At 32.0% G+C, this 21,902-nt stretch overlaps 2 protein-coding genes across 2 annotated transcripts; one reads left to right on the top strand and one right to left on the bottom strand.

Moving 5' to 3' along the window:
• Positions 1–8,020: 8,020 nt before the first annotated feature.
• On the bottom strand, positions 8,021–9,238 carry LOC124840925 (uncharacterized). The gene has a single exon (XM_047317065.2). The coding sequence runs from the start codon at positions 9,236–9,238 to the stop codon at positions 8,021–8,023; it is 1,218 nt and encodes a 405-aa protein (XP_047173021.2).
• A 4,651-nt stretch (positions 9,239–13,889) lies between these two features.
• LOC148198655 (uncharacterized) lies at positions 13,890–21,160 on the top strand. The gene is made up of 9 exons (XM_088091830.1): positions 13,890–13,997; positions 14,190–14,236; positions 15,266–15,331; positions 15,578–15,829; positions 15,943–17,217; positions 17,902–18,646; positions 18,970–19,058; positions 19,477–19,543; positions 20,945–21,160. The coding sequence occupies exons 2-7, from the start codon at positions 14,216–14,218 to the stop codon at positions 19,032–19,034; spliced, it is 2,424 nt and encodes an 807-aa protein (XP_087947956.1). The 5' UTR covers positions 13,890–13,997; positions 14,190–14,215; the 3' UTR covers positions 19,035–19,058; positions 19,477–19,543; positions 20,945–21,160.
• Positions 21,161–21,902: the final 742 nt, after the last annotated feature.

Below are 21,902 nucleotides of genomic sequence, written 5' to 3'. Positions count from 1 at the left end.
ACTTGTTACCTGTCTGCTATTCGGACGGATACTTGTTTAAAAAATACTCACAAATAATTAAAAAATATATTTTTATAAAAATTTAAAATAAAATTACAAAAAATATATAAAAATAGAATATAAATTAAAATTTAATTTTATTTAAATTTAACTTAATAAAACATAAATTAATTTTAATTTAATTAAATTTAAATTAATCAAATATAAATTAAATATTTTTTTTATTTTTTGCAGATAACAAATACTTGTAAGTACGAATAATATAATACTCACACCCGATTCATTTATAAGCGGATAATAAAATACCTGCTACCCACGTGATTATTTTACCCGTAAAACATTATAATGAAAAACAACTTGCGCATAGGAATATAATATAAGATGCAAACATATTTTATCTCTATTAAAAAGGTTAGAGTAACATGAAATTGAAGTTAAGAAATTTAAACAAAAGTATGAGTAGATATTATTATTAATGTAGACATTCAGTTTATAATAACAAATTATTGATGCATAGGTACATGTTTCTTTGTTTGAAATGGTAATATTAAGATTATAAAAAGTAATATTTGTATATGAATTTGGTTATATTAAATTATAGAATTAATATAATAATTGATTATCTATGTGTAATAAAATAATATAATTATATAATTTTGAATCAGAATTTTGAGTTATATTGTTGTTCCTTAAATTTCCATGCCTCAAACACCAATTTGGGACAATTTCTAACAAAACTGTAAAATTTTCTAAAGCATAAAAACATCACAATTGGCAAACCATATTTGAAAAAAAAAAAAAAACTTCTAATGTTCAAGAGGCATTAACTTTAAAGAAAACCAAAAGACACAAGTGATTATATTTGCACAAATTCCATGTCACCTGAAAAATGAAAAACATAAAAAGCGTTAAGGAAAAACTAATTATAATTAAACACTAGTATTGAAGGACTTTGACACTACTTCTTTTGTTATTATACTTTGATTCTACAACTAAAGCATATTTAAGTAGGTAAAAAAGGGAAAGTTTAGGCTTTGGTTTTCAATTGAGTCTGACTATTTCTTTAATTTAGGTCTTTATTTTTTTAATATTAGATACATTTTCATTATTTAGTGTTTGAGACCGTTCAAGATAATATTATGTTTTTACTATTGTAAAACTCAGAGAAACTGATATTTTAGAAGTGATGATAGTTTAAAAATAGTGAAATATTAAATGATTTCTTTATAAATAGTTTTGTTATAAACGAGTTTCATTTTAATGTATTTGCTATTATACTAACAATCTATAATTGGCATTAACTTTGAAAATAATTTCTAATGTTCAAGAGACATTAACTTTGAAGAAAACCAAGAAACACCTTTAGACATTGATTATATTTGCACAAATTCCATGCCACCTGAAAAATGAAAACATAAAAAGCGTAAACGAAAAACTAATTACAATTAAATACTAGTATAGAAACACTAGTATAGTAGGGGTTTGACATCAGTTTTTTTTGTTATATTTTGGTTTTATAACCCAAACATATTTAGGCAAGATAAAAAAGAAGGAGTTTAGGCTTTGGTTCTCAATCGAAACCTATAATTAAGAAATAGGCTTTGGTTGGTAAGACAACCGACACATACAAGTAAAAAAATAAAATAATAGTTTTTTGTCAAATGCGAACAAGAACGAGAACAAGGGCTATAGCAAGAGCGAGAGTAAGAACACGAGAGATCAAGACCAACCACTCAAATGTGAACTAAGAACCAAGATAACAATAATAATGTGGCATCCCAAACACAACAAATCAAGACCTACACAAACCTACAATGAACACCAAAATGTAGCGACAACACCAAAAAGAGAAGAAAAACAATGTTATGAGAAGGAAGAGAAAAACAAAAAAGAAAGAAAGAGATAATCGAGAAACAAGAAGGAAGATAAATGATAATGGACATAAAAACAAATCTCAACAAAGGCTATAATGAAGGAAAACATGAAATTGCAATGATGTAAGAGAAGAATGCAGTGACATTGTGCAAAAGGACCTTTGCAAAAACTGACAAATTTATTCTATGTAGATGGCATTAGTAAAAAACAGACTTTCTAACTCTCACAATACGCTTCAGATTTGGGAAAACTGAAGCATAAGAAAACGCGGTGGCATTTTTGTAGTTTCAACGAACTTATAGGCATCAGTTCCTACTCAATCGAGGCATAAACGAGTTATGAAGTAACCGAAGCGTAAAAACCTGCTTCAGTCCACCTTCTCTTCTTGAAAAATAAACTTTTCGCCTGACATCTTTTCTAGGATGAGATATAGCCTCGGTTAGTCAGACAACTGAGGCATAAAGCCCATTATAATCCCTCTACAACTTTGCAAATTCACTAACATGGCAGGTCTAGAGGTCGTACTGCCCTGGTTAGTTAGAGAATCAAGGAATAAAGCCCATCAGAATCCTTCTACAACTCTGTGAATTCACTAACATGGCAGGTTTGTAGGAGATACTTTCTCGATTAGTCAAGGAACCGAGGCATAATGTCCTACCAATTCTGAAACCAGACTTTTTAATGCTTTTTGTCAACTTCTTTTGCCTCGGCTCTGCTAGAACCGAGTCTACCTGAGGCTTATAGGTTGAATATAATTTTTTCATATCTTATTTTGAATTCTTTTTAATAGTTTAGGCATCGGTTGCTTAAATAACCGAGGCACTAAGGTGTATATTGCCTTGGTTATTTGCTTAATTAAGGTAGTATCTCTTTCGTCACTTAAAATAAAAAACGTAAGAGAAATAACCCTACTTCTTCTTCTCTCTCGCACGAACATAACAACGTTTTCCTCCTACTGCAAGTTGCTCCCTGCATATTGCGGTGCGGTGCCTTAATTGTCTTGTGCAAAGGTTATCCCTGTTGCCTCCACTTCTATCGCGCGAACAACTCTCCATTTTGCTGCCTCCACTTCTCTCATGTGAATGCCCCTATTTTACTCTCCAAGTGTTGCATCCACAACTGTCACTGCTGATAAGTGTGAAAAAGAGTTGTTTTTACACTTATAAATGATCTCAATCTTATAGTTATTCATGTTATTACTCAGTGAAAAGTTGTAATAGAAAGTAGATTGTTATGTAAATTATTGTACAGGAAAGGGTCTATAATTTAGAGTCTGTCAGCCAATTCTCGCATAGCGCAAGCCAAAATTCGCACAGCCAGATAAAGGAAATTCGCATAGCGCATCAGTACCTGTGCGTTGAGCGAATAACATCAGTTGAAGTGCAACAATTAAAGGAAATTCGCACAGCGCACACACATGTGTGCTGAGCGGATTAATTAAGTTAAGTGGCTTAAAAAGACGTGACAGAAAGGAATAAATCATTTTCTGACACAAGAACAGAGCAAGAAAAATACTAGAGAACTCAGGAGATTGATGAATCATTATTTTCTTCACTTCACTTAGCTTATTGTACTAGATTTAATTAGGGAATTGTGCATAATTGTCCAGTATTTTCCCATTTTACTGAATTGAGCTTAATTCGATCAAAAATTCTTATTTTAATTAATTCGAATTATCTGAGACTAATTATTTACATTATTAATTGTAGAGAAAATATTGGATAATATTTTGGGACATTTGAAACAACATTCATTTGCACACGGTTATTTACTTGGAAGAAATATCATTATTAACTTTGAACTAATACACCACACGGCTGAAGAATTAAGTGCTATGCGTGTCACAGGTTATATTATTGGTTTATTCACTCTTGGAAGAAAACCACTGAGAGGTGCACGGTAGAAAATAGTTGATGCCATGCCTTTGAATGGAAAGTGTCACGACATTGGATGTAATAGGTTACATGGCCCATAGACAATTCACATTGGCAAACACTAATGCATGAGTGAAAGATGGAGGGGGCCACCACTTTGTTCATAGTTCACGGGAGAAGCTCATGTTGAATTTTATTGATTTAATATTGAGTTACTGGAAATGATGTCACGGCACATTCATTTTGTAAGCACATGTTTTGACATAATGGAGTGGCCACAACTTTGAAACTTACGTGAAAACGGAGAGAAGTAATGATATTCCAGGGGTCCATTCACCACTTTGAAAGCTTACATACATCCAAAATTCTTTGCTTTACACGGCCTTGTTGGACAATTTAATTCATTTTTTGGGCAAAGCATTCAGTGTTGAATTAGAAAAGGGGCCACCACTTCTTAATATTGGAGAATTCATTTTTGGAGTGTGCAGCCGTGAAGCTTGTTGAATGAAGGGGCCACCTCACGGTTTCTCTATTATTTTGCTGTAGCTCACGTAAAGGAGTTCAAGGAGTATCTACCGAGTTGAAGAAGAAGAAATCCAGCAGTTGAAGCAACCACCAGCAGCAAATGAAAGTGCAGCCCCACACAAGAACACAGCAGCTGAGGTTGTGTTCATCAATATGAAGAAGCATCAAGCAATAAGCACCATGGTGATTGATGAAGAAGCTCTTGTTGCAGCATTGCAACCAGCCACACGCACATCTTGGAGTGTCCAGGGGCAGTTCACGGTCAGCAGGAGAAGAGGTGGGGATCACGGCCAAAATAGAGAAGGAAAGGACAAATGGTGATTCAGCTGATTGAAATGGAGAAAGGAGGGGACCACATTGAATCAAAAGAAGGTCACGGTTTTTACATTTGTTCACGGGCTGCCAATCCAAATTGCTGAATTGAAGGAGGATGTTCAGAATGTTGACACTATAAAATGCAAGCAGCAGCAGAGAATGAAAGGCAGTAGAATTTATTAGATTTTAGATCAAATTTTAGGAGTAGTTAGTACCACTCACGGCTTGGAAGAGGCTTCTGCCTCTTCCTCTTCCTTTTTCCTTTAAGCTCTCTTAGTTTCCATTTTCAACAGTGCAAAGTGCAAAATGTAGTGTTTTATTTCGGAAGTGTATCAGTGTTTCGAAACAGTTTGTTAATTTTATTTTCACGGCGTTTTATTTCAAGTTTTGTGTCTTTGCTAAATTTGATTTCCAAGTTCTTTTAATTTTACTTGCTCTTTTATTTTACCCTGTTTTATGAACCGTTAAATTCTGTCAATGTATTTTTCTGTTCATTTTATTTTCAAACGTCAATTTTACGGTTTATTTCTGTCAATGTATTTTCACTGGTGTTTTTATTTCTGTATTTAATTTTACCGTTTCTGAATATTTACTGTTCCGTTTTTATCGTCTGTTACTGCTTGTTTTTACCGTTGTTAAAATTTATTTCAGTATTTTTAAATTCAGTTATCTTATTTAAATTCCAGTCAGTTTTATTTTTTTTCGCATCGACAAAACTTACAAACCCCCCACTTCGTGTAAAAAAATCTGAGACTGAACCGACACAAATTGGTCCTTGAGAGACGACCTAGGAGTCACTTCCTAGTAACTATACAACATTCTTTTATGCACAATTTTTGTGGGAGGTGCGACCCTCCCATCAACGCTCAAGAGACCTTTCCAAACATCATGACTTCACTTTCTGCAAGGAATTGTTGTAAAGAGTACGTTTGACATGTCTAGGATAGGCTAAATTTTCTGTTCATTGGAATTAGTTGTATGACGACACGTTAATGTAAATTTCATGTGCGATATATGTTTATGTTCTTGTTCTTTTCTTGACTTGCTTTTGATTATACGAAAGTATAAATCTCTTTAAAGGTTCTTTTGTACTGGGAAGTATTTTTAGAACCAGAAACATAAGAAAATAAACTAAAAGTAACTACGCTAGGAATAGCTTCTATGCTTTTGGTTAATCTAAACATCTGAACTTCATGCAAAATTATTTGTTGAATTAATTAAGGAATTAATAATTTAATGGATAATTTTAGAACTTGTTTTAAGGAATTAAACCAAGATACTCTTTTGTGAATGCTTGAACAGAGAATGTATGTGTCCAGGATTTTACTGTAATGTTAGTCAAAGACCATTTCCAGTGATCTTTTATCATACTTTTCAATCTTAATTTTTTTACGTTGTTAATTTCATACTAATTTCCAAATTGAAATCACAAATGTTATCATCAGTAATTGATCTTGATAAATAATTTTTAATTGAATAACATAACTCAAATTCCCTTGGAAGAACGATACTCTTGACTTAATTCACTGTATTACTTGAACAATTTGGTATACTTTCCAAAGAGGTATCAGCCACCACGGTTCATTCATTTTGTGGGCATCGCCGTTGTCATCGCCCAATCCTCCTTGTTGTTCTTCACCGTTTTGTCTTGTCTTGGCTTGGTATACCCCGACTCGTCCGGACTAGAATGATTATCGAGCTATTGCGGGTCTTGCACTCGTGGTGGCTTTATGAAACTTGGGCACTACCGCCTTACCAGACTCACGAGGTTAACCCGTCATCACTCACCTTGGATCATATTGGAAGCACCCAAGACTAGGACCTCCTGCTACTCCTCACCACATGGTTCAATCTTCTCTACATAAGAAGAAAGACCATTGGAGTTTCAGGATGACCCCCAAAACTGAGCTACAATGCAATCATTCTATACACCCCCAGATCACCACCATGTATCCTCTCCTTAAGGATCATGGAATTACGTATATGAAACATATTGTGACTTTGAAACTTAACCCAAGACATGAATAACCAAATACCCTCATATTATCATAGTGAATCTAACATATCTCATACATTCACATACTTTCCACATAAATCACATCATTATAGTTCACAACCATGTTCAGATACATATATTCAAATCCAATAAAATCCAATCATTTCAGAAATCACACTGTTTCTGCTGAATGAGACCGGGGAAAACTCCTGCTGCTCCCGCTCGGAAACACTCCATCTCGCCCGATCGGTCCGTCGCCTTTCCTCTCCTTTCTCTCGTGTTGAACTTGAGTGGGTTGACCTGCAGGCAAACACTCCGACGCTCAAGTCAGAATGGGCTCTCACAAGTCTATAATTATCAGAATGAACAGAGAATTTACCTTCCCCTTTGACTTCTATTTATACAATTACAGGGAATATTATTCATTAATTTACCTTTTAATGGCTTTCAATGCTCACTTTAAATACTCGACAAGGAACGTTACCTCATTAACCCTGCATTCATGAGCATTTAACGGCTGTCTGCAGTCTACTTTCTTTGTACGCCCGATCGGCTATGTTTGACATACCCGATCGGTTGTCTACCTTCGATAGTAACACCCTCTGCGGTCGGCTGCCTACCCTTCATAGCAATAGTTTGCCCGCTCGGTGATGAACGCCGTTTTGTCGCTGTCCGGTGGGAACATGGGGATTTGGTTATATCCTGAATAGGCATCCAGGAAACTTAATACTTGAAACCCGGAAGCTCCATCCACCAACGCATTGATACTTGGTAGTGGATAGGAGTCCTTGGGACAAGCTTTATTCAGGTCGGTGAAGTCGGTACACATCCTCCACTTTCCGTTCATCTTCTTTACCATCACAACGTTCGTCAGCCACATTGTGTACTTGATTTCCCGGATGAAATCAGCCTCCAACAGCTTCTTCACCTCAATTGCAACTGTCGACCGCTTTTCCTCCCCCATTCTTCTCTTCTTCTGGGCTACCGGTCGGGCTTCCTTGAATAATGCCAGCTTGTGTGACATTACCCTCGGATGGATTCCTGGCATATCAGCTGCAGTCCAGGCGAACAAATCCTTGTTGTCTTTCAACAAAGTGCCAATTAGATTGGCCTGGTCTTCCTCCAATTCACTCCCGATGGTTGTACTTTGTTCTTCCTTCGGCCCCAAGCGGAAGGGCTGCGTCTCTCCCATCGGTTCCATACGATCGTCAGTATTTGTCCTTGGATCTAAGTCTGCCATGGCTACCTCCGACCGTCTTCTCCTACTCCGACTGCGTGAACTCGACAATGAAGGTTGAACCTTCAATCCTGCCATATAGCATTCTCCCACGATCCTCTGATCCGACCGAACGACACAGATGTTTCCATTGTCCAATGGAAATTTCAATGTAAGGTGAGGCGTGGAGACGATTGCCCCAAATGCGTTGAGACATGGTCATCCCAGTAACACATTGTAGGAAGTGTTAGCATCCACTAGCAAGAACCTGGTTTTCACTTCCTTGCTCCGTTCGGTGCCCAAACATGTTCTAAGGTCCACATACCCCCTGGAGTCTACGCGCTCCCCTGAAAATCCCACTATCTGCTCGTTATATGGGGCGATCAGGTCCTCGGATATGTCCATTTGTTGGAAGGTTTTCCAGTACAAGATATTGACCGAACTACCTTGATCCACCAACACCTTTCCCACGCTGTACCTAGCAATAACTGCCGTTATCACCATCGGATCATCTTCATCCGGGTCAGGAGCATGGAAATCTTCATCTGTAAACGTGATAGGTGGCATGTGCCGCTTCCTCACGTCTACCCTATGGACGCTCTTAAGCTCCCTTAGGTTCCTTTTTCTTGCAGATGCCGACGATCCTCCCGCAAACCCACCTGAGATAGTGTTTATGGTCCCTCGCAGCGATCGGTCATGGCTGCGGCTTCTACTCCTCCGGCGTTCGGGACGCCGGTCTTCTCTTCTATCACCTCTTTCCACCCTCGTCCTCCTGGGTGGGCTTCTTGTCTTCCTTTCTTCCTTCACAAACCTCCTTAAATGACCCGCTTGGATCAATTCCTCCACCTTATCCTTCAACACCGTGCACTCCTCGGTGTTATGCCCTATGTTCAAGTGATAAGTACAGTGTTTAGTTCCATACGCCTTCAGTGATGACTTAGACGGTCTCACCTTCAAAAGATCTGCACTTAGAGCTTCTTCCAGAACCCTCGCTCTTGGTGCGTTCAATGGGGTGTATTGATCGTACCTTCCTCCCCTAGGGCCATCTCTAAATTTCTGGCCCTTTGGCCGTTCGCTCAGGACGAATGGTTTCTTGCCTTCTTTCTTTTCTTGCCCCGCGCTCGTCCCTTGCTCCTGCTGCCTTCGCTGGACCGCCCTCATTTCTTCAATTCTAATGAAACGAGCGACCCTTTCTTGTAACTCGTCCAGGGTTAATGGAGGCTCAGCGAACAGGTTATCAGTAAACGGGGAGGGTCTCAATGCGGTCGCCAAAGTACTGATGGTGAACTTCTTGCCCACCCCCCTTACTTGCCGAGCGGTTCGGTTGAACCTGTCCATGAAAGCTCTAAGACTTTCTCCATTTTCCTGCTTTATATTAGTTAATTCCAGGTACGTCAGATTTCGCGCTCGTCCCACCGAAAACTGCCGTTCGAACATGTCCCTCAATGTTGTGAAACTATTGATGGTTCGTGGCTTCAGTGAGTGGAACCAAGCTAAGGCTTCTCCTTTTATTGACAAAGAAAAAACCCTACACCACACATTTTCCCTAGGTGAATATATAGTCATTGCGTCCACAAAGGACCTCAAATGCTCCTCCGGATCACCCGAGCCGTCATAGTCGGTCCGGGATCTGTTCCTCCATAATCGTGGCCGTAAACAGATGCAGTGCTCTAACCCGATCAGCTGGAGCCGGACGGTTAGCAGCCCGATGCGAACCGGCCTCACTATGCTCCTCCCCCTGACCATAACTCTCCGTTATAGGTTCGGTATCATCTTCTGAATCCGGATCAGTTTCCGGCATCTCCACTACTAGAGATTGGGCTCGCGCCGAAGATGGTCGATTAGCTTGCGCCCCTCGGGCTGCATCACGCTCAGCCCTCAGGGTCTCTATCTCCGCCTGCATAGCCTCCATTCTCCTCCTCATCTCCTGTATAAATGCTGCTGGGTCTTGGTCCATCCTTATGGTCGTTAAGGTTGTCTTCTACTTCCCTCGGTCCCACGGTGGGCGCCAAAATGTTTCTGCTGAATGAGATCGGGGAAAACTCCTGCTGCTCCCGCTCGGAAACACTCCCTCTCACCCGATCGGTCCGTCGCCTTTCCTCTCCTTTCTCTCGTGTTGAACTTGAGTGGGTTGACCTGCAGGCAAACACTCCGACGCTCAAGTCAGAATGGGCTCTCACAAGTCTATAATTATCAGAATGAACAGAGAATTTACCTTCCCCTTTGACTTCTATTTATACAATTACAGGGAATATTATTCATTAATTTACCTTTTAATGGCTTTCAATGCTCACTTTAAATACTCGACAAGGAACGTTACCTCATTAACCCTGCATTCATGAGCATTTAACGACTGTCTGCAGTCTACTTTCTTTGTACGCCCGATCGGCTATGTTTGACATACCCGATCGGTTGTCTACCTTCGGTAGTAACACCCTCTGTGGTCGGCTGCCTACCCTCGGTAGTAACACATACAAACTGCATATATTCCAACAAGATATATTACACAATAATTTAACAGTACATAATATGTTCAATAGGATTTAAGTTAAAAACTTGTCGAGTAGACTTCTAGGAAAGAGAGGTGCGTCACAATGGACAACTTAAGTACCAAGTCTTTCTTAGCCAAAGTGTTCCTCAACTAGTTTTTAACAAATTTCTTATTTACAGATTTAAAGCAACAACATATAATATTAACACTGAAATTAAATATAATTAAATTTTCTAATATATAATACATTGTATTACCCATCTTCCAATATTCAAAATACAACTTCACATAAAAATTTTAAGAATATAATTATTCAAGATTTTACTTAATTCAAATAACTTTACTATCTCGTAAAAACATTTCTCTTCACTCATATCATTAATTAAATATCTGAACCCATAAAACTAATTAACAACATGTTTAGATCATGTGGTAAAAGTTTTAGCTCAATCTAACGGTTAATAAGGTAGAACTCATAATTTTTGTATAAATGGTTCAAAAATAGAAATTAGCAATATTTACATCCCTGAGAAGATACGAAATTAATATATCTAAATCTGTAATTCCGATTTTAAATCTGAACGGTCAAAGTAATTCACTATGTGTTATAAACTACATATTAAACTGTAAGGTTGATCCAACGGTTAACTAGATAGATATTGAGGTTTTACCGAGGTAACTCAGGTGCAGAATTTAAAGTGGTTTTCGGTTATAATCAAAATGTGGAACAAATTCCTCAACGCACAGACATCTAATTACAAATCCGAACGGTCAAGATGACTTAATATGTCTTATGAACTATATACTAAAGTTTGGGCTCAATCTAACGGTAAATGAAATATATATGATGTGTTTACCATGATAACCTAACGACAGAAATAGTGTTCATAAGATTTTTCAAACTTTCAAAATTTCTTTCTCACAACATAGACTTCCAATTACTAATCTGATCGGTAAAACTGTAGTAATATATCCTAAAACTCATATATCTAATTTTCAAATTTATCCAATGGTTAAATAGGTCAAAATCTATATTTTACCGAGAGTACTCAGTAATAGAACTATAGGGGTAATTAATTTACTCAAACATGTAAGATTTATTTATCTAAGTATAGACTTCTAATTAATGATCCGAACGGTCAAAGTGCAGAAATAGGTTTTAGGATTAATATATTAAAATTTTAGCTAAATCCAACGGTTAAAATAATTAAAAGAAAAGTTTTACCACAATAATTCGAAAATAAGACAATTATAATCATGAAAACTAAATTTATACAAGTGAATAGATAACTACCATTACCAAAATTTTCACATGTTCACAACTCATATTCATAATCATAACATGTATAAAAATCATTTATAAGAAGGATTAGCTCCCCTACCTCTATTCCAGACGTAATCTCGTGCTTAGAAATTGTTTCGCGAAAACTTCTAGAATTTCTCCTTTGCAACTAGAATTTCCTCCAACTCTCTTCTCTCAAAATTTTTCTAACTTTTTGGTGCAAGTTTTAGCCTTCCCCATGTTTGTTATTTATAGTCCAAAAATTTTACTATTCATCATTTTTTTAATATTATTTATTATTTTAATTTCACCACTTACATAATGGATTTACCACTTACATAATGGATTCCTTAATTATGACTTCAATTATGAATGTTTTCTCCATTATCAATATTTTAAATTTTATTTTATTTAATTATATTTCTTTTCTTTTTACAAAAAGGTAGAAAAGAGTTTGAACCGAACACCAAAATTTTCTACCAATTAAGCTACCAAAATTTCTTATTAAATTTCCACATTTTATAAACTTATTATAATTTCCATTCACAAAGAAATTTATTACTACTAGAAATAAAATTATTACTATTAAGGTAATTATTTTTAAAGGGTCTTACATTGTAACATCCCAAATTCTCACACTTGAAAATTCACAATTCCTATATATAAACATTACATTTACGGTAACATCACGTAATCTCACCCTTTAAAATTTTCTAGCTGATATAACTCTATTCATGTTAAAAAAAAATCCTAATTATAACTTGAGTTCTTCTACTCCTCCCTTCCTTGGCACTGAGTGAGACGACATTCCTTCATTTGCTCCCGTATAACGAATTATACGATCATCGCACATACCCAAACACAAACAAGTAGGGTGAACTAACATGCAACCAATCATTTATAAAACATGCATGCAAACCTCATATAATAATTATGTCAGACATACTCATACCATCATACAATAATCACATTATACATACTCATTCATTACTTTGATTCACATGTTTATAACTCATATTCATCATTACTGATACAGAATATAGAACATCAGGTAAGCTGTTTCATTTTTATTTTATATTACTATATAGAGATATTACTAAGCACAATATCATCATGCTTTAATCCCTCTGTTTCTTAAAATGACATTTTAAACGTCACCAACAAAACAGGGGTCTCTTTAAGTTCTATTCTATACTTTCCATCTAGAAATGCCAATTTTAGGAAAAAATCGTAATGAGTTGGCAGTCACGAAATTTAGGTAAGAGCTTTTATTAAAGGATTCTCAAGTGTTTTTACTTTTTTGTAATATTTAATATATTCCTATTTAATATTTATGTCATTAAAAAATAATTTGTTATATTTATTTTCAATATAATAAATATTTATGTTTTAACTTGCAATAACGAATATAAAAAAAACTGCTTAATAATCCATGATTAATTATTCGTTAAAAAGTTCATTCTTTTAGCTCTTTGTATTTGATTTGATATTTATTTTTGTCTTTTTCTTTTCTTTGGTGGATTCTTCATATCTCTTTTCATTTAGATTTTTACTAATTATAATATTTCATAATTTTGCCCCGGAATAAAAATTCAAACTGACCGTTCAAAGGTCTGTACTTGGGACATTTTTTACTAAGTTTTCATTCATTAATTATAATATTATATAATTATACTAAGTTTACTAAGTTTTCATTAATTATAAAATACATTCTACAGCAAATCATATAAAAGTTTTGTTTTGAATAATTGAATGGATTAGATTAGAATAATAGAATATTGCAGTCTCCGATTATAACTTATGCTGTAGCAACCTTTCAATTATATGATAGCGTGGTGAGGAAGCAGAGCACCGAAATCTATAAATTGGTGTGTATTTTATTTGTAGTAGTGATTTATCCGAAAACAAAGTATGGAAAAATATTAACTTGATTTTCAAAATATCTTTACAGATATCTACACAAAATATCTTTACAGATACTAACCTTGTAAGAATGCAATAATTTTATTTTTCTTTGATAATGAAAAACTGCAGTTTTGACATGTTCTTTTTTTTATAAAGAAAATGATAATGTTTAGAGTAATTTTGAATTTATGTTCCAAAACTATATACAGAAATTTGATTAATAAGGGAAACCTTGAAATATATGGTATAGGTTTTAAGCAAAGAATTACTACGTTAGCCAAAACAAAAGCAAAGAATTACTACGTTAGTCAAAACAAAAGCAGAGAATTCGTACAAGTTGATGCTGAGAAAAGAATTTAGAAAACTTACAGAATCTATTTTGGAGGAAAACGAAACGAAAAGAACAGAACCTTTCAATATTCTAATTGGAGATTTATAAAACCTTCGATTTCTTCCACAATTCCAATATCAGCGCAATTCCAATTTGAGCATAATACAACCTAAACCGTCTCAAGCAGGTACTATTTAATATTATCAATCGGATGAGTTAGTTGAAATTTTATTTAGCTTCTTTATCTCACTGATGATATGCTGTTACACGTATTAGGATCATGATTTGTTTAGATTATTTAAAAGGATTTTAGAAGATAAAAAAAGTATTTTTTTTATAAGTTATATAAAGAAATTTATGCATAAAAGTATTATTTCAGGTTGCTGACATTTTCCCGACTACCACATGCCAACTCTGGTGTTCCAGGTAGCCATGATAACTTTTAACTATTAAAAGAAAAATATTATTTGACATATTTAAATTTTTTACGTTGATTGAATACATTTTTTAAAATATAAAAATTTTTGCTTTTATAATTATTTTATTCTTTATACATGATGAATATAAAGGTGTGTTACGGTATTATTGTTTTAAAAATTTAATGAATTACTTTACTTTTTTAAAGACAAATTTTGAAATACTTTGTTATAGTATATTAACCTCTCTCTCCCTTCTCACACACTCACTCTCTTTATGTATGTCTTTAAAATTTATTTGTATACTTCTTTTAGTCTATTCATATTTGAAAAAAATAAAACACATAATCATTGACCTATAAAATATATATAAATTTTAGATGATATTATATTTTTGTCTATACTTTTTAATCATGTTCATTATTTATACCTTATATTTTCCTGTTCTCAATTAAAAGTAAGAGTTAATATTAGAAAATATGTTTTTTTTTTCTTTTAATGTGTTTTTATCTTTAATTTTATTATTATTAACCAGCGTAAACACATATATTATCATATATGTATATGCAACTTTTGTAAATATCTATAAATTATTTAAATTTTAAAAGGAAAAAATTAGAAAAAAATAAAACAATATTATAAGTAATATTGTGTAAATAATTTTTTTATTATGAATAATTATTTAAATTTATAAAAATAGTTACTAAAATAATAAAAAGTATATAATTCTTTTATAACGAGCAATTATTTGAATTCAAAAATATAGTTATTAAAATAATAAAACTGAAAAATATAATTACTAAAATATTTATTATTTAAATTTAAAAGGTAATAATTTAGAGGATAAAATTGGAAAAGAAAATACCAAAAAGGTGTATATATAATTATAGATAAACTTTTGTAATATTATTAAAGATAGGATATAACGAACTAACACATTATCCCATTTTTATTTTTAAAGTTAAAAAAATTAAAATAAAATAATTTAAACAATTTAATACACAAACCAAAGAACACGCTTCTAAAAGTAGTGTTTCAGCCTTGGAAGACTATTGGATTGCTGCAACGGTATGGATTCAATGAGCAGGCAGCAAGAAAGATGATGGTGAGAACTTACAGTCTCTCTATATATATGTAGATTTAATTTTCAATCAAATAATGAATTTAAAAAAAATTAATTAAATTAAAAAATACTTATAAAAATGCATTAGGAAAAGAAGAATCTCAACAATTTGTAATGAAATCTACTTATTATCAATGCATTAGGAAATACTTATTATATATTTACATGTTTTTATTCCTTTTTTTGTTTTTTATTTTTTTTTTGTTTACATATACATGGATGATACAGGGTCTACATAGGAATCTTCTTCTTGCTAAAGAAGAGACGATTATTGAAATAGAATATCCAGAAGCAAACCAATTACACTTTGAAAGCTTACCGAGTTTAAGGAAATATTTTTCTGGAGATATCATTGAGTGGACATCATTAAAGAAAGTGACAGTGAACCATTGTCCCAACATAATAAAGTTTGGTTTGGGAAGAACAAAATCAGTAATCTTGGAAAACCAAGCGTCTCTGACAGATATTTTTGAATTATCGGTTAGTTATTTCTGCAAGTTCTCATGATAGATGAAAGATTTAAGTTTAATTACTCTTTTGTAAAATTATTTTATATGCAAAATAGTAACAAGAGAAGAAATGATGTTTTACAGAATGATTGGTTTTCAACGATTGTTGAATATGAGATTGGTGACGCTGAGGAATTACACAAAATAATGCATAACCTTCGACCTTCACATTTCACTAACATTGTAGTGTTTCGAGCAAAAAAATGTGATAGAAAGTTGACTGAATTTATATCTATTTTGATGAAGAGGTCAAAAAAGCTTCGAGTTATTGAAATTCAGTGTTGTGAAACATCACGATATCTATTTGAAATTTTGGATTCTACACTTGTGGATGAAAAGCGTAAGTATTTTAGAGGAATAGAGGAATTAAAGTTAATCCAAGTATATGAGATGGTGTCATTATTCAATTCGGATATTGCAGAATATTTTGACTTCAAAAGTCTGCAAATTGTACACCTCAAAAGTTGTCCCTCTGTAAGGGTTCTATTCTATCCATCATCCTTTTCCACAGGGTTTTCCGAAATAAAGGAATTAAAGTTAGAGGCATGTGAGGATTTAGTGCAAGTAGTAGGTGACTTCATGGAAAATTCTTTGTCCTTCCCAAGATTAAGTAAAGTGGAGCTAAAGTCTCTCTCAAAATTCAGGAGGTTTTCCAAAATTAGGAGAGATTTTTCAAGCTTGAAAACTTTGATAATAGAAGAATGTCTTTGTTTAAAAGAGTTCACAATCAACCAAGCAATTTTAGTAGATTTCTTAGCTCCAACGAATAACACTTTATCTGAGTTGGATGAATTGAGATTAGATGGTTGTAACCTGTTGCTCTATGTAGCCTCCTTTGAGACACCGCCCGAGAAGATGAAATTGAAGAAAGTCTTTGTGAGTAATTGCGATCAATTGAAAATGGTAATACTGGTGAAGGAAATACCTAACTCTATAGAGCTCCTCCACGAATTAGATGAATTGATTTTGCTTAATCTTCCTAATTTAACTCACATCATCGACAAAGAATGTGTTAGGTTATATCAAAATCTACGTACCCTACAAGTAGAAAGATGTGGGTTTCTTCGTTGGTTGCCAATTCCTCTAACTTTAACAAATATGAAAATTTTGGATTGTGATTCCTTGCATAAGACCGTGGTCATCAGAAAAGAAAAGGAAGAAAAAGAAAAAGTCATTTTTTCTCAATTAAAGGAGGTTACTCTTCAAAATCTAAGAAATTTGTATACTGCATTTCCTTTTGGGTCAGAATTTCCATCCTTGGAAATACTGAAAATAACAAATTGTCCTTCTCTAATGACATTTGTTGAAGAACGCAATGATTTGAAAGAAGCTGTTTCAACATGTTTCTTTCCAAATTCGGTACGTTTCAATTTTAAATTACATATGTATAATATTCATTATCATGCTGTGCATGCAAATTAAAATTTTTCTAGTTTTTATATTTCTACTCATGTTTATTATTATTGTTATTATTATTATATATAATCAGGATAAATAGTTAGCTTAATAAAATAAATATTGTTATATTTTATTTTTAGTACAACAAAAAAAATAATAGAATTTTTTAATTTTGTTAGTTTTGTATGGTCTTTGATATTAATAGATGAGGCGCATATATTTGATATTTATTAATTGTCATGTGTTTTTATCAGGAAACATTAACATTGACATATATGTAATAAAAACTGTGAATTTAAAATACATTTACGTAGAGTTGAGATAATAGCAAGATTAATTGTATTAAGGTTAATTTTTTTTTTTTATATTTACTAAAGATTATTAATTTTTTGATAAACAAAACTAACAAAATAATTTTTTTAAAAAAAGATTTTTATTTATTTTTTTACTAAAAATGAGATGTGATAATATTTTTTTATACTAAACTCATTATTTATCCTATAATTTATTTACTTTTTGTATTGAAAATGGAATGAAAGTAGAAAATGTATTAACTTGTACGTAGTCATGGTTTTTAGTTTTGTTTTACTTTGATTTGTTGTTTCCTATTTTTGAAATTTAAAACTGTAAATTATTTTTTTACAGTTGTCATTGGAAAAGTTGAAGGTGCTTTATATAATAGATCAACATATTAAAGATCTTTGGCACTATAGTTTGTCTTCTGAATCTTTTTGTCAGATAGAAAATTTGACTTTAAGCAACAATAATAAATTGTTAAGTGTCATCTCTTCTAGACTGATCATAAGATTCAACAACATGAAAGATTTGACTTTAGACAAATGTGAATCATTGGTTACAATATTCATTCTTGAAGATGATCATCCTATGCAAGAAATGTTTCCTCAACTGACGAAAATGTCATTGAGGAACCTAAATAATTTGAAATTTATATGGAACAAACAACCTAATGTTCCATTCTTCTCAAATTTGGTGTCACTTTTCATTGTCCATTGTGATAGCATTGAAAGTTTATTTTCACTTTCTTCCTCCAAATATCTTAAGAAACTCAAATTACTGAGGCTGTATAGTTGTAAAGAACTAAAGCAAGTGATCTCGAGTGATGAAGATGAAAATGCATCTACCAATTTTCCCCAAATGAAATGTCTAGTATTGAAGAATCTTCCAAAGTTGGTGAATTTCAGTCGTTATCATGGAACTCATGATTGGCCTAGTTTACAAACTTTAAGGGTTAGCAATGTTCCAAGTATGAAAATATTTTCAAGAGGCAACATCAACACACCATTGTTGAGATCAATAGATATAACATTTATTAAGAAGCTTTGGTTTGAAAATCTAAACCAGACTATATCATTTATTTACAACAATCCAGGTATGCAATTTTAAATTCATAAAAATTAAATAATTATAATAGAATAATATACAACATCTTTATATATATATATATATATATATATATATATATATATATATATATATATATATTCTTTATTTTGGAAAAGATGTTTCTTAAAAAACATTTATTTTCATATTTTAGGTTATTTCTCTTCGTTACATTACATATCAAATTCTTTGCTTATGTTTATTTGTTTTGTATTCCTAAAATTTTCCTTTCTTTTTAAAATTAGCTTCTCGGAGGTCTTGTTCCAAAATTTTCTCATACATTACTGTATTTATTTGCATGTGTTGATTAAGAATTAATTAAAGTGACTCAAATAAAAAAAGAGGAACAACTTCTACAACAAGACAACAATGGATAAAAGAATGAACATTAATCTCTTGAGGTAATGTCCACTCTTATCAGTTATATAGTTATAAAGATCATGCTTTTAAAATAAGTTATGTTATATATTCAACATTCATATCAAATGATAAAGAAACATAATTTAATTTGTGATTTTTATGATTTTTAGTGTATTCTTTGTAATATAGAAAGAGTTTACTTATTTATTTATATATATATATATATATATATATATATATATATATATATATATATATAAGAATCTATAAAATGATGTTTTATAATTGATAGTACGTATATTTAAAATAGTGAGACTTAATTTATTTTAATAATAAAAGACTTAAGTATAAATAAACAAGTTTTATTATTTTAAAACACGTCATATATTTAGAAATCACATTTTTAGAGTTCTTTATTTTCTCTCTAAGTTTTCTCACTCTTGAGTTATCTTTTTGAAGAATCGAGACATAGGATTACTCTTTGTGGCGACCTCTTCAAGATTAAGCGATGAATTTATCAATTTAAGTAAGTTAGTTTTTTGCCTCTTTTCTAAGTTCAATCGGTTCTTCTTTTGCATATGGGTCTATCTAGTCTACATGTATTTTTAGAGTCATTTCTGTATTGATCAATTGTTCTAATGGCATACCCTGATTAATTTTAGGATTTTGAACTGTTTAAGTTGTTACAAAGCTTAAGGAAGCTATTTACAACTATTATAAATTCTAAACTAGTTCAAATTGACTGAATGAGTAATTGCATATGTGATTGCATGAGAAATTGTTAATTTTAATGAACATGTGCAATTGAACTAGAGAATACAAAATCTTAAGTTTACATATTTTAGGTTATATGATCAATTTTAGGAATTTGATGAATAGTATAATGAATGTGATGGCTTGAACTGGCTTTCACTGAAAGACATCAAATTTGTATGTTTGTACTATGATTGAAGTATTAGATTGGAACTTGATAGGTCTAAATCTGCATAATTGCAAAATTTCATTTTTTGCAATTATACAAATTCATTGGGTTAACGGTTGCTTCGCTGGGTGACACCAAAGTTAGAGAGCCTACTGACTTTGTGGTCGCTAGACAATAATCTTTTCACTTAGCAATTCTAAAGTTAGAGAGTTTACTGACTTATCATTGAACGCTTTTGGTCTTCATTAGGTGAATTTTGGCATATAAATTTCTGGGAGCTCCAATGGTGCTCTCATTAGGCGCGTACTAAGCTTGTCGAGAGATTTATTAAGAGAATTATCCTAGTGCTACTATCGTTGGACAAGTTTTTCAGTCGTTAACCAAGTGGATGATCTTGCTGAGCAAGACTAAAAGAGTGATTCAATTAATGCCATGATAAATTGTTTTAGTGGATTTGAGTCATATGAGAAGTATTGGCCGTATATATAAGTGTATGGATGATACTATGTATGGTATGAATATGTTGAGATATGAACTATAAGTATGATAGGATTTTCAAGGGAAAATATTTATGAAGTATGTTTCTAGGAAGTGCATTATTAAAGTAGGGACTAAGAGAGAAAGTTATCCTAACACTTTACTAGTCACTTAAACTCATATAGATGAGAATGAACTAGGGGTTCAAAGAGGTTCTGGTGAAAAGCTTTTTTTGAAGTTTTAGTGACTTGTATAGAATTTACCTTGTGGGTTAATGTTATACATCACAAGTGTTAAACTTCCTTGTAGTCCAACATGAATGTGTTTTATTCGAATAATTGAGTCTAGAATAATGTCTTTTGATGTGATTGGTGTTCTAAGATTGTGTTATTGACTTGGCTTATCAATCTTACTTGTTTAATGATTATATGATAAATTCTTTTGTGCATTAGTTTATCCATATTTTTGCTTATGTTTTTTTGTGTTGTTTCTCTTCTTTTTCAATCATCACCTTTATGGTGTGAGCAGATGAGGAATTAGGAATCAAACTACCTATGGAGGGAGACGATGGTGCAACTGTGTAGTTTAAGATTTCAGTTCTTCTGTTTAGAACTCTTTTGAAAAACTCAGTTTATGTTTTAATCATAGTTTCTTAACATTGTAGATAAATCCTAAATTTGTTTCAGATGTTTAAAATAATTGTAATAGTATTCTAGATTTTCTGAATTATATATTCCTTTGCTTGATTAATTATGTGTTGTTTCACTTAATGATTTATATTATTATTTGGCATGTTATATACATGGCATTATATAGTTTTTTTTTTCAATAATTTAAACTGATTTGAATGTTGTTTAAAGGTTGCAAATTAGTTTAAGAGAAAAACTATTTAAAAATTCAAGACAAAATAAAGATTTTACGGTAGATAAAAATAAAGAAGATGAACCATGAGTAAAATGAATCATAAATATATTATGTTAAAATAATATTTTGGTTTCTTAAATGAATTTGTTCATAACTTTAATTACCCTATCTCTATCAATAATTTAATTATTTTTATATTTCAATAATACAAATGAAAACACAAGAAAGACAAAAAAAAACAGATTTATACATTCCTTTTATGTAATTCATAAATATATATAATTTTAGAAAGTGTGGAATAGTGAAGATGGATTGCATTGTGACGCATTAATCAATAAAAGAAAACATCTTCATGTTTTTTTATATATTTTTCATATTAAATACTATCTTATATTTATCAAAACAAATAAAATATTATCTCATTAAATTTATGCTAATATAGTAGTATATTTATTTATTTCTTATATTTATTTTAAAAACTAATAACTTATATTTATTTTAAAAACTAATAACTTATGTTTATAAAACAAATGGAAAACATGCCCTTTTACAATTTTTTTTTTCTTTTTCAAAAGTATAAAAAAATATAATTTTATAAGTTATTTTGATAAAATAATAAAAT

This window comes from Vigna umbellata, chromosome 5 (assembly GCF_029865625.1).
Source record: "Vigna umbellata cultivar VRB3 chromosome 5, Vumbellata_1.0, whole genome shotgun sequence".
Taxonomy (NCBI): domain Eukaryota; kingdom Viridiplantae; phylum Streptophyta; class Magnoliopsida; order Fabales; family Fabaceae; genus Vigna; species Vigna umbellata.
The sequence above is the reverse complement of the archived record's forward strand: the minus strand, read 5'-3'. Positions and strand labels throughout refer to the sequence as shown.